Source organism: Lactuca virosa, chromosome 4, assembly GCF_052849685.1.
Source record: "Lactuca virosa cultivar CGN04683 chromosome 4, Lactuca_virosa_CGN04683_v6, whole genome shotgun sequence".
Taxonomy (NCBI): Eukaryota; Viridiplantae; Streptophyta; class Magnoliopsida; order Asterales; family Asteraceae; genus Lactuca; species Lactuca virosa.
In genome coordinates, this window is record NC_136429.1 from 148,567,378 (window position 1) to 148,579,571 (window position 12,194).

Sequence of the window (12,194 nt, forward strand, 5' to 3'; positions counted from 1 at the left end):
ATCTCACAAAATTTGTGGCTTTAACCACCAATACTATTTCATTCTTGTACAAAATAGAGGTGATATTCTACAAATATGCTAGAAGAAGACACTTTGTGCAGAGTTATTGTAACATTTTTATCTTCATGGCCTAAATCTTTAAAATATGATAGTTGTAAGGTTTCTGCAATATAAACTACTTATTTGGTTGTTCACTTTTGTAGAGTGCTTTTGCTGGTGTACTAAACTGCATTTTACTATTGTTTTGGAAGAAACATTATTTTTTTAATAACCATTGAAATGTACAATACAATTTTAAATAGATTGACATGTTGGTGTAAGTTCGTCATTCTTAATTTGTAGTTGTTTTTGTTAAAAGTGGAGAGTTCCTTTACGGCAAAATACACAACGTTATACTTTCATGTTGGTTTTTTATTCATTTGTTTCATGTTCGTTTTATGTTATTTGTATACAGTATTTTTGCATGGATTTTTTAGTGCGGACTTTTTTTTACCCATTTTCATCAAAGACAATCAACCAGTACTTCAGTTATTCAATTTTATTACGACTAATGAGAGATATAGCAACATACTTTAATTTCTTTGTATTGAAATTTACAAACCTACACTTACAATTGTCTTCGTATCAAGGCATTGTTTTTCTGGTGATCAAGAGGTTAACTTGTAATATTACCAACTTTTCTTGATTTCTTTATTATATAGCAATGTACTTTCACTTTTTTTTTGCTTTGTTGACATTCTAAAAGAACCTTCATAGTACAAGAAAAAACTCCCACAAGTGGTAGACATCTTTTCCTTATTGGCTAAATGTTATATCCATTTTCCTTATTTAATTTAATGAATAGTTTTCATTGCTAATGAGTTCTTATCGACTTGAGATTGACTAAATGTCATATCCATTTTTCTTTTTTGAGTTAATGCATTGTTTCTATAGCTAATGAGATCTTATTGACTTTAGGTGCATAAGTGGCAAAAGAAACGAAAATGGAGCTAAAAAGAAAGGAATGGTTCTTACATCAAATCCATTATTACTAATGATAATGTGTATGCTAAAATCAATGAATGAAAGGTAAGAGTTTAAAAACATGTTTTGTTTTGACTTAACACCTTAGAAGCATGTGATGTTCTGCTACTATAACAGAAAAAGCTCAAATTTATGTTGCCTATTTTTTGGTTGGTCAACATTAATTTTGACTATTTTTCTAGGCTTCTTGATGTGAATCTAGAAAATTAAATCTAGCATTTTAACATCAAAGAATAACAAAAATGATGCAAAAAATCACTTAGTTTAATTTTAAAAGGAGACTTGCCTAACTTTTCTGTTAACATTGTTGTTCAAAGTCAGGATGATTTCATCATGTTTTTTTTCTCTTCAGCAAGCCAATTAAACCACGTAAAAAAGAAAAAAAAAACCTTGAACTTAATGGAAAGGAGTTGCTCAATCGAGAAGTTGACCACCAAAGAAAGAGTAAGTTTGTGTTCAATTTGTAGGTAAATTACAAAAATGATCCTTATTCTATTTTATTTTACCATATTTAGTCTAGAATCGTAAGTTTTTCAATAGGTCCTTGAGTAAAGAATTACGTTAATGTTTTGCTATGTGGATACAAAACCTTATCAGTAACTACAATATTTGTAAAACACTTGTTACTTCAAAATACTTGCTTAAGATATTTGTATAACACTTGTTTCTTCAAAATATCCAATGATCTCACATTACGCTCAGGTGTGTAGGCATATGTGTGGCAAGCAATTTTCATTACTTCAACAATGGTGTGATGTTGTAGGTGTAAAGGTATTTATAGACTAATTTATAAATGAACAACTCTCTGAAGCCAGTGATTCAACATTTCATGTGTTGCTCAAAAGCAATGATCAAAATGATTTCCCTTATTCTGTAACTTTATTATGGAATTTAGCTTTCCAACTAGCCTAATTTTGCAAAAATTTTGTTCGTTGTGTCCATTAGGAAAATATGAATTTATCGAGCGCCGTCCGACATCGTCGGGGTGAACACCAGGCGTTAGGTCGTCACATCGTATCATCTTCTTCTGGTCTTTCTAATTCTGTTTCTCCGCCTCCTTCAAAGGTGCACTTAAATTGTGTTGTGTATTATATTCTAACGGTTGTGAGATCTAAAAAAAGCTTTTAAAGTACCAAATCCTTCTAATTCATACTCAATTCACTAGGTCACGTCGAATTAAGAAGTAGTTGATGTAACAATAAAGATCAAGGGGCAACCAAGGAACAATTGGCTAAAGCCTTGAATCATAAATCAAAGGTAGCATCTCATGATTAATCCCAATATCCATATAGAGCACAACAAATGATGTCGATAGGTTTATCATAAGGTGAAAAATCATATTAAAATATGGCAATGGATTTCATTTATTTGTTGATTATAACAATATGCTTTCATTTTCTTTTTCTTATTTATGTATTGTAATTCGACAATTCACCTATTCATAGCATTGTACTTTCACTGTGTTGGTTATCATCACAATATACTTTAGATAACATTGAAAGAAATACCCAAATTACCCTCTGTGGGTCGTGCTTAGCACGAGCCTCAAACTTTTCTAGTATATATATATATATATATATATATATATATATATATATATATATATATATAGTTTATGGAAAATCATATTTGTCTATATGTATGTAGTATTATTTGAAATATGACATTTTCTAAAAGAAAACTATATATTGTTGCCGCTTATATAATCACATGTGTCCGTTGCTTAATGAAAAACAATATTTTATGATGTGTTACATGTTTTTTTCTTCATACATCGTACTTATGTTGTTTTTTCCTTTCGTTTGATCCCGAAAAAAAAAACTTAAATGAAAATGAAAAATGATAGATAATTCAACTAAAAAGACAACTTATATGATGAGGAAGATTGTCCAAATAATAAAACAAAAAATATTGTTTAACGATTATAGATATTCAAACAATCATTGTATTTTTTAGACATTTTAATATTACCATAGACATTTTAATATTACCAATAACGCTAAGTCTATTTTCTGTTACTTATTATTATTATTATTATTATTATTATTATTATTATTATTATTATTATTATTGTGCCAGTTTTATATGTGTTTATACGTATTTGTTTAGGCATTCGTTGTGATTACGTCGGTAATAATCTTAGTATATATTGTAAAATAAGATAATAGATTGCTATTTCGTGGATTCAAGTTTTACCCGGATGGGTTCACTTTCCTTTTGGACCGAGAAAGCCCAACCCGATTGCATTACAAAAAAAGTCTCCCATCGGCGGCGCCCGTGAAACGACTTTTCTTCCTCTCCGACATCTAAAACCCTGTCAACAAACCCTAGACCAACAAATTCTTACAATCAATGGCTGGAGGTCGATTCCGCGAGTTATTAAAGAAATACGGCAAGGTTGCTCTCGGAGTACACTTTTCCGTCTCTGCCGCAAGCATCTCCGGTTTATACGTTGCTATCAAAAACAACGTCGACGTTGAATCCGCTCTAGAGAAGGTCCGTTTCAAACAGCTTGAATCGATCCTCGAAAAAGTCGGCATGGGAGGCCCCAAAGAAGAAACGGAAGGAGAAGTTGTAACTATGTCCCAATCAAATCAGGAAGTGAAACCGAGGAATCGAACGGCTGAGCTAGCGGCGTCGAGCGGCGGTGCACTGGCGCTGGCTGTTCTCTGTAATAAGGCTCTCTTTCCGGTAAGGGTTCCGATCACAATTGCTCTCACTCCTTCCATAGCAAAGTTTTTAGCAAGGAGACAAATAATTAAAAGCAGTGTATGATCATCTCATTTCATCTTTATGAATCAGAAGTGCTTTTTATCACCAAAAACTTAGTGAGTTGTGAATTGTTCTTGTTAGAAAAGGATACTGAGTTTTGCTGGATGCCATAGTTTGATCGTTTTGTACAATTATTTTGATATTGTGCTTAATGACTCTTCTTCGTTGATTAATAAATACCACTTATGTATGATTATGTGATACTATTATCAAGAAATTGTACAATTATCTCCATTGAATAGCAAATTATAGTATCAGAAACTGCAATTTATTGATGGAAAGTAGGACAAGTAGACAGCAGATCATGTGTTTCATATGAAGCTAAAACATGGAAACTAAAAAGTGTTTTGAACACTTCAATTAAGAACTTGATAAATTGCATTGTAGTGGTACTGTGGTTTCTGGTGGTTATGGAGGTGGGAATGGTGGTTGTGGTGGTGATTGTGGTGGTGGAGTTGGTGGTCCGCCTTGCCATGCCCATTTTCTGGTGCTTTGGTGGTGGTTTCCGGCCACCCTCTAGATGGGTTTCGTGTTATCTCAAGCAGGGATTCCCTGACATGGTCTGCTTGCACCATTTCACTATCCTTCCTCTGTTACAACAAAAACAAATATGTCAATAAACTTTATATAACTCTTCATAATCCATGAATTACAATGTTCTAATAAGAAAAATTTTAAACTACAGTGCTATAATCATGTATACTTTGCAAAATACAATGCCTTTTGTAAGAGAAAAAGTTGAAAAATACAAGGTTGTAAAAGTAGAATGTCAATAAACAAATAAATGAAAGTATGTTGCTATTTCTTGCACTTTGACCCACAAAAAGAGAAGAGAAGTGGAGTGGTTTATATTTTTGTGCTTACCTCAACTTTGAAGACATTCAAAACCAAACATCTGAAGCTAGTAACATTCACATTTGTCACTTCAAGTCCTAGAGAGTTGAATGCTTCCATTAACCTCACAAATTCTCCTGGTTTGTGCTCACAAAATACTTTCACATAAAATTCGTTTCCATCTAACGATGCAACTTCCACTTGTGGCTATGCAAACATGAATAAAGAAATGAGTTAGAAAGTTTTTCTAGTCAGTGGGATACTCCAAACACTGAGATGGTGTTTCCATTTTACTTAATGGACTTAATTGAGTATCAAGTGTTATGTATTGTGTTGAATAATGTATGTATGTATGTATGTATGTATGTATTAAGTGTTGTATATGCAAAGTTTGTTTCTTTTATGGACCAAACAAACTATGAACTATATAAATGTGAATAAATGACCATTTTACAATTTTATTTAAAAATTTCACCATTCTACACGTTTGTTTAAAAATCTGGTAAGCAATACATGAGTGTTTCTTCTTGACTTAATGCAAAGGGTATGACTTAATAGAAAAAGTCAAAAAACGATTTCCCCATTAAGCTATAATTTACAAATTTGTGAACATATATTTGTTCCTTTTGTTTCCTCAAGTGTGTTTTTATTTTCTAAGATATTTTTTTTACGTATTATTTATCAAGAAAAAAATCGAAATAAAACACATGTTTTACCTCCATTTGTTGCCCTTTATCGTTAGCACCTTCGGTGTCCGGTGTATGTTTCGGGACATCAATGGCACCGACGCCCGAATAAGCTTCTAGTTGAGGACCATTCATGAACATCCCGTGTCCGTGGCTAAACCTACGTTTTAGGTTGCTTCCATTGCCATGCATCACCTCTTGTTCAACAATTGTGCTTTGGTTATTTGTAGTACCCTCGTCATCGGAGTTCTCTTCCAACTCATTTTGGAGTTCTTCTACTTGTCTCTTCAACTCCATCACATACTCGATTGCATCTTTTAATATCGAGGCTCTATCCAACTACCATAACATAACTCAATGTCATATAGGTGATATTTTTTTACTTAATAAACTTAACATGAACATTATTTAATCATGTAGGATACATATAAGTGTTTCATTTTAGCTTAACATACAAATAACAACTCAATAGAGAAAGTGAGATAAATGAGACTTTCTCGATCGCATCCTTGAGTATGGAGGTTCTATCCTACTACAAAAACAAAGCTCAAATGATCCGTTACGGGTACATGTGACTTTTAGTGTTATTAAGGTGCTATTTTTTTTTTACTTAATAAACATAAAATAAACATGATTTAATATGCTAAGGTATAAATGGATGTTTTTTTGACATAATGCAAAAAAGAACGACATAATAGAAAAAAAAAACTCAGAAAAATGAGATTTTATTCATCAAGCCCAATTTTTTGACAGATTTATCATTTATATTTTTCCTCTCATCTTCTAAATATGGAATCAGTTTCTTAAATATTTTTTAACATCATTTATTAGACTACCGTTTAACTTGATAATCAAACTCATATGATAACTATAGTTTTTAAGCGTACCTTGGTGATTTTGGGTACTAAAGAACGAAGAGTATAGAGGCGATCGTTAAGCTTCTTTCGTCTCTTACGCTCCGCCATAAGGTTCTTCGATTGTGGCTTTCCATTCCTCCTCCGACATTTTGGATCATCTTCTTCATCATTTTGATCACTACAATCAGAGACAGAATCTGAACGATTCATGTCCCCTTGCTTCTTTGCACCATTCTCCAACGGCTCCATAAGGTGCCCCTTGTTCATATTCTCACCCATCATTTGCCCTTGCAACGCCATATCAATCTCATGGTCAAACCCTACATTCTCCTCTGAATTAGGGTCAAAAGGGTCATCATGGTTCATCATCATCGGCTCACTCGTGCCTTCCAAGAACATGTTCTTGCCATTTCGGTTTTCACCATAGTTGAATTGTTGCAAGAAGTTCATCGGATGCAAATGGTTATCAGAGATATTGTGGGGTGAGAGGTTTAGGTTTTCTAACATGGTCGCCGGAGAAATCGGTGGTTGGAAATGGTTATTTGGATCTTTTTGGTCGTCGAGTACTTGAGCTATGTAATCCTTTGATTCTTCATTGTCTAAATTGTCCATGTTTACCGAGAAGCTTGAGTCCACATTGTTGTTTGTGTTCAAGATAGGATGTTGTTCTAGTGACATGTTAAATAGAGTGGTCACAAAATCAATTACGCTTTGATCTTCAGGTATCTACATAGAAAAACATACATTTGAGAAAGAAAAAAAAAGCAAAGGAAATCTTGAATTCATTTTTTTCTTATAAAGGCTAAAGCACATAGTTTCCATTCTTGTTTTTTATGATAAACAAAAGGCTAAATGCAAGAAACAATAACATACTTTTAACACTCTATTCGTGTACTTCTATTACACAACCTACAATTCTTTTTTCTTTTATTAAGGTATTGTACTTTGAAAAATCTATCAAATTATAGCATTGTACTTTCACGATTTTCTATCAGGGCATTATACTTTATAAACCATACCTAATTATAATAGTGAGAATTGCTTTGTATTTGATGGCATTGCTATAATTAGGTAGATTTTGAAAATACAATGTTCTACCATGAGGAAACAGAAGTTGGATGCTATAATAAACATATCAACAAGAGTATTTTGCTAGTTCTCAATGTATTCCTAAATAAAACAATTAAGGCCTATAAGATCAATTCTTCATGTTCCCATTGTTTTGTTATGAATCATACTTGATGGGTCTTTAAGTTAATAGATAATAAGTATTTTATATTCTAGGAAGTTATCTTGTTTCCGTTTTTAATTTTGGCAATTAGGATCTTTTATTATTTGAGTCGATTTTAGAAGTCTTTGTTTCCTGATTTGAGTCTTTTGTTTATCCCTATTTAAAGGGTAGTCATTCATGAAATAAGATATGCTGGAATTTGAAAATAATCAATAGAGTAATATTAGGTTTATAGCTTAGTTTAGTCTCCTGCAAACAGGAGGCTAGGTTACAGGGAAGTTCACGGCTTCTTCAAGCACTAGCACTGGTCCTGTCACGAGGTCTAGATCCCGAGTCATAACAAATTTGGTATCAGAGCCGCTCGTGATGTCGACACAACAGGAAGAGCCGATGAAGAAATTGGAAGCGTTCATGATCCAGCAAACGCAAAGCAACAATGATTTGAAGACAAGTACCAATGATTTAAAGGCGACTATGGCAGCCTTGCAGACCAATCAAGCAGCGATGGAAGAGAGATTGCAAACCCTAACCCAAAACAAATCCAACAGACAAGAAGAAGAAGATGAAAGCGTGGACAAGATGTTCGAGTCTGATAGATTTGATGACCCATCGGAACATGTACGTGGAAGAGGACGTGGCGCCACCTTTGGTGCCAATCCAAACAGTAAGTTTTCGTACCAAGGAGGCTTTGCTGGAAGAGGTAAGGGTTTGATCCAGGAAGGAGCAGGAAGAGGATCAAGCAAGGCTTTTGAATCATGGCGGACAGGTGAATACCAACCTTTCAAACACCATTGGGACTCCCTCAAACCAGAAGGGTCAAACAGAATGGATCAGGGGGCACCAAAAAACTAGGAAGAGACGGAAGATATGGGCTACCGTGGGGGAAGAATACCGAGATTCGCCAATATGGAGTTTCCCACATATGATGGGAAGGGTAATCCAGTCGAATGGCTTCAAAGATGTGAAGACTTCTTTGAAGAACAACAGACCCCTACTGAAGCTTGGGTTAGGCAGGCCACCTTTTCACTACAAGGTCGGGCTAGTGGGTGGTACCATAACCTGCGAAGAATGAAGACACGCTTGAATTGGTTTGAGTTCTCAGAAGAGTGCAAAATCAGATTTGGAACCCCGATGAGCATGAACTCGTTAGGCGAGTTAACTCGATTAAGGCAAACAGGTACGGTAGAGGACTATTGTGAAGGCTTTGAGTTGCTGCTAGGGCGAACGACGGGTGTGACTCCGGAGCAAAGCATTTGGCATTTTTGTGCAGGTTTGACTAATGCTATCCGTTATGAAGTAGAGTTTGCTAGACCCACCACACTATACTATGCTATGAACCTAGCCAGACAGATTGAGTTCAAACTCGCGGAGGAGGGACGACCAAGGAGTTTTGGAGCACCTCTATTAACTGGGAATCAACCCTCGGTAGGAAGCAAAAACCGAGAGTCAACAGGTGGTGGAGCCGGAACAGTGAAATCTGAAGTGCGGAACCCGGCTTTGAAACGACTTACGGCTACAGAGATGGCAGAAAGGCGAGCAAAAGGATTATGCTTTAACTGTGATGAGATGTTCTCGATTGGCCATAAGTGTGCGAAACTGTTTGGTATCATGTTGGAGGATGAAGAAGATGTTACTTGGGATGATCGTGCTGTTTTTACCAACACGTACCCAGGTTTTGAGCTTGCGGACAAGCTCAATGCAAAGGAAGGGAGTAATGTTATGAATCATACTTGATGGGTCTTTAAGTTAATAGATAATAAGTATTTTATATTCTAGGAAGTTATCTTGTTTCCGTTTTTAATTTTGACAATTAGGATCTTTTATTATTTGAGTCGATTTTAGAAGTCTTTGTTTCCTGATTTGAGTCTTTTGTTTATCCCTATTTAAAGGGTAGTCATTCATGAAATAAGATATGCTGGAATTTGAAAATAATCAATAGAGTAATATTAGGTTTATAGCTTAGTTTAGTCTCCTGTAAACAGGAGGCTAGGTTACAGGGAAGTTCACGGCTTCTTCAAGCACTAGCACTGGTCCTGTCACGAGGTCTAGATCCCGGGTCATAACATGTTTCTTATGTAACATTAAAGCTTTCTAAAGTAAAAAAGTTACTTGTTTAGATACAAAGAGCTCAACGAGTCCAATTGGAACAGGAATCAAAGCTTTGGTCCCAAGATTATCCTGCAACACAAGTGAAATTACGTAATTAGCTAGTATTTGTGTAACAACACAACAGTAACTTATTATACAGTAAAAGTTATAAGTTGCTTGGAATAAAATTGGGTAAATATCGATGGTTAATTTACCTCAGAAAAATCTGAGTTGGAGCTATTGGAAAAGTTTAGCCATCGTGGTTGATTAGATATCATGGTTTGTCCATATATCCTGAGGAACATAAATTTAGCCAACCAAAGGAAAAAATATATATTAAAATGTCTGAGTACTCAAATATGTTAGAAAAGAATACATTAATAGAAGAGAGAGAGAGAAAGAGAAGAAATTTAACCCAGAGTGATCATAAGGCATGGAAGAAGGTAAAAGTGAAAGAAGGTGGCAAGCATCGGTGGTTGGGTGATTAAAGGCGACATCTTTGCACTGAAAGAGCACTTGTTGCTCATCCTCTCCACCATTGCCATGGCTTCCATTACTCCCAGAGCAGTAGCAATCCGCCCATTCAATCAACCTAATTTCACATTTCAATCACCATAACTACTAATTAAGTACAAATTTTCATCAATTTATCACACCTCATCATATGTATGTATATTTATGTGTGTGTATGTATGTATGTATACATGAATATATTACATGTATATGTACCTTTGATCTTTACTTGGTTTCCAAAGCACACAGTAATCCCAACTCTCGGGACCCACAATTGATCGTAGCCTTTCCATTACCTCTTGAACCACTTCCATTTCCCTACTATACACCCAAAATAAAACACAATCAGAGAGGCCGTACTGAAGGTTATATGCATATAGTCCTACTACACATATACATAAACATCTATATATACACGTACATATACATATACATGTACATGTAAATGTACAAATACATACATATGTATGTGTATGTATGTAGTCCTTGTCATACTTATGTTAATGATGGGGCACACGTGGATCTACTTATATAGAGCTCAAGAGAAAAAAAACAGATAATTTTGTAAGCGAAGAAACCATGAAATTGAATATCATTTCGTAAGATAAAAATATATGAAACTTTTGAAACATAGGAAGTCTCTATAATGTCGTGTAGTAAATTTTAACGTGCAAATAGGCATATTCGAGAAGAAAATTCCCCTAAAAGGAAATGCATGCATGCCTTTAGATGATGTGAAATAGAAAATGTTGCCTATATATTTGTAGCGCTATTATAAATTGATTTTTAGTAACGGATAATCTGTGGACAATACTCGTTTCTCGTGTAGTGTAGGGAAGCGAGTACATTTTATTTGTAAATGAAGAAACCCAAATGTGTGTTTATACAAATTGTATTACATCAGAATTCAGAATACAAGAAAATTATGTACTAATGTTCTTAACAACAAATAATATTAACTCTTCATTTACTTCATAATACAGGAAAAGTTATGATCTGTAAACAAATTAAGAAGCCGGAAAGGTTTTTTCTAATACTAATAATGTAAATTCTGAATTCAAAATACAAGGAAAAGTAACATACCATCAATGTTAATGACAAACTACATGAATTCATAAGATAGGTATATAATAAGTGCTTCATCCATTTATTAATTTTCTATATATGAAGAAGCCAAGAAAGATTAATCTACAAATCACATCAAACCGGAATAAAGAAGAACTCGTTTCATCACGAAATTCGAGAAATAAATGCATACGCCACTTACAAAGCTCATTGATCACTCTTTTGATGCTATGAGCCTCCTTTGACTGGAACAAATGCAGAGAAAGTTAATCCACAAAATTAAATGATGAAACACACAAACACTCAAAGTACAAACAACTAAAAGCAAGTGAGAATCTTCTTTTTTGATAGCAATGGTTAACAACTAGAAGATACCCACCTCATGTTCTTCATCATCTTCACATATCCTATGATATCATGAACATTTATCCGAAGCAAAAAAAGGATTGAAAACAAGGCGATAGAGTTATGGTTTTTTCGAAGTTATATGAAGATGAAATTAGAGTTTTGATTTTTATATGGAGATGTTTTTGTGGGTAGGTGAAGTGTAGATGATGCATGAGAGAGATATCAAGAAACTAAGTTCTTGTGTAATTGGAGAAATATGTGCTGTTAGGATGGGAGCAGCTCAGATTGCATGACCTAAGATGGCGTATAAATTAAACTTAAACTACTTTTTATTATTATTATAAGTTTCTCTAAATAAATAGATTAATTGGGGCATGTTTTTTTATTAGAATTTGATGGAATTTGGTGAAATGAAATTCAGCCATTCAGGATTTGTTTTTACCACATTCCCTATCAATGTTAATTTGGTTCAAAGTCATGAAAGATTGGAATTAAATCAGAATTTATTTCAGATCTTAGTTGTAAGTTTTTAGATGGAATTGTTTCATGTTTACATATAGTATTATCCATGTTCTTTTACGTATTAATTAAGTGATGTTTGTATAAAGAGATATCCAGATGAACGATGTTAAAAAAATATAACATATCGTGATTGCCTTGTGGATGAAAATATAGGGCGTGTTTGGCACGAAGCGTTTGAAAGCTTCTAGCTTCTAGTGTTTGACAAAACGTTATGTTTTGAACAGAAAGTCTTGTTTGACACTACAAGCTTCTAAC

General features: G+C 34.1%; 2 protein-coding genes across 3 annotated transcripts; one reads left to right on the forward strand and one right to left on the reverse strand.

Annotated features, from left to right (window-relative positions):
- Positions 1–3,255: 3,255 nt before the first annotated feature.
- LOC145107531 (uncharacterized) lies at positions 3,256–3,985 on the forward strand. The gene has a single exon (XM_079044432.1). It carries the CDS (start codon positions 3,376–3,378, stop codon positions 3,796–3,798), a length of 423 nt encoding a protein of 140 aa, XP_078900558.1. The 5' UTR covers positions 3,256–3,375; the 3' UTR covers positions 3,799–3,985.
- A 66-nt stretch (positions 3,986–4,051) lies between these two features.
- AMS (basic helix-loop-helix (bHLH) DNA-binding superfamily protein) lies at positions 4,052–11,652 on the reverse strand. Of its 2 annotated transcripts, none has more exons than XM_079044431.1 (10): positions 11,449–11,652; positions 11,272–11,314; positions 10,221–10,322; positions 9,907–10,083; positions 9,707–9,785; positions 9,513–9,581; positions 6,203–6,898; positions 5,346–5,654; positions 4,660–4,836; positions 4,052–4,385 (listed from the first exon to the last, which is right to left on the reverse strand). In XM_079044431.1, the coding sequence occupies exons 3-10, from the start codon at positions 10,316–10,318 to the stop codon at positions 4,152–4,154; spliced, it is 1,839 nt and encodes a 612-aa protein (XP_078900557.1). In that variant the 5' UTR covers positions 10,319–10,322; positions 11,272–11,314; positions 11,449–11,652; the 3' UTR covers positions 4,052–4,151. The 2 variants fall into 2 exon arrangements, with proteins under 2 accessions (XP_078900557.1, XP_078900555.1); XM_079044429.1 differs by having other exon boundaries at positions 4,053–4,385; positions 10,221–10,325.
- Between the last annotated feature and the right edge of the window lie 542 nt (positions 11,653–12,194).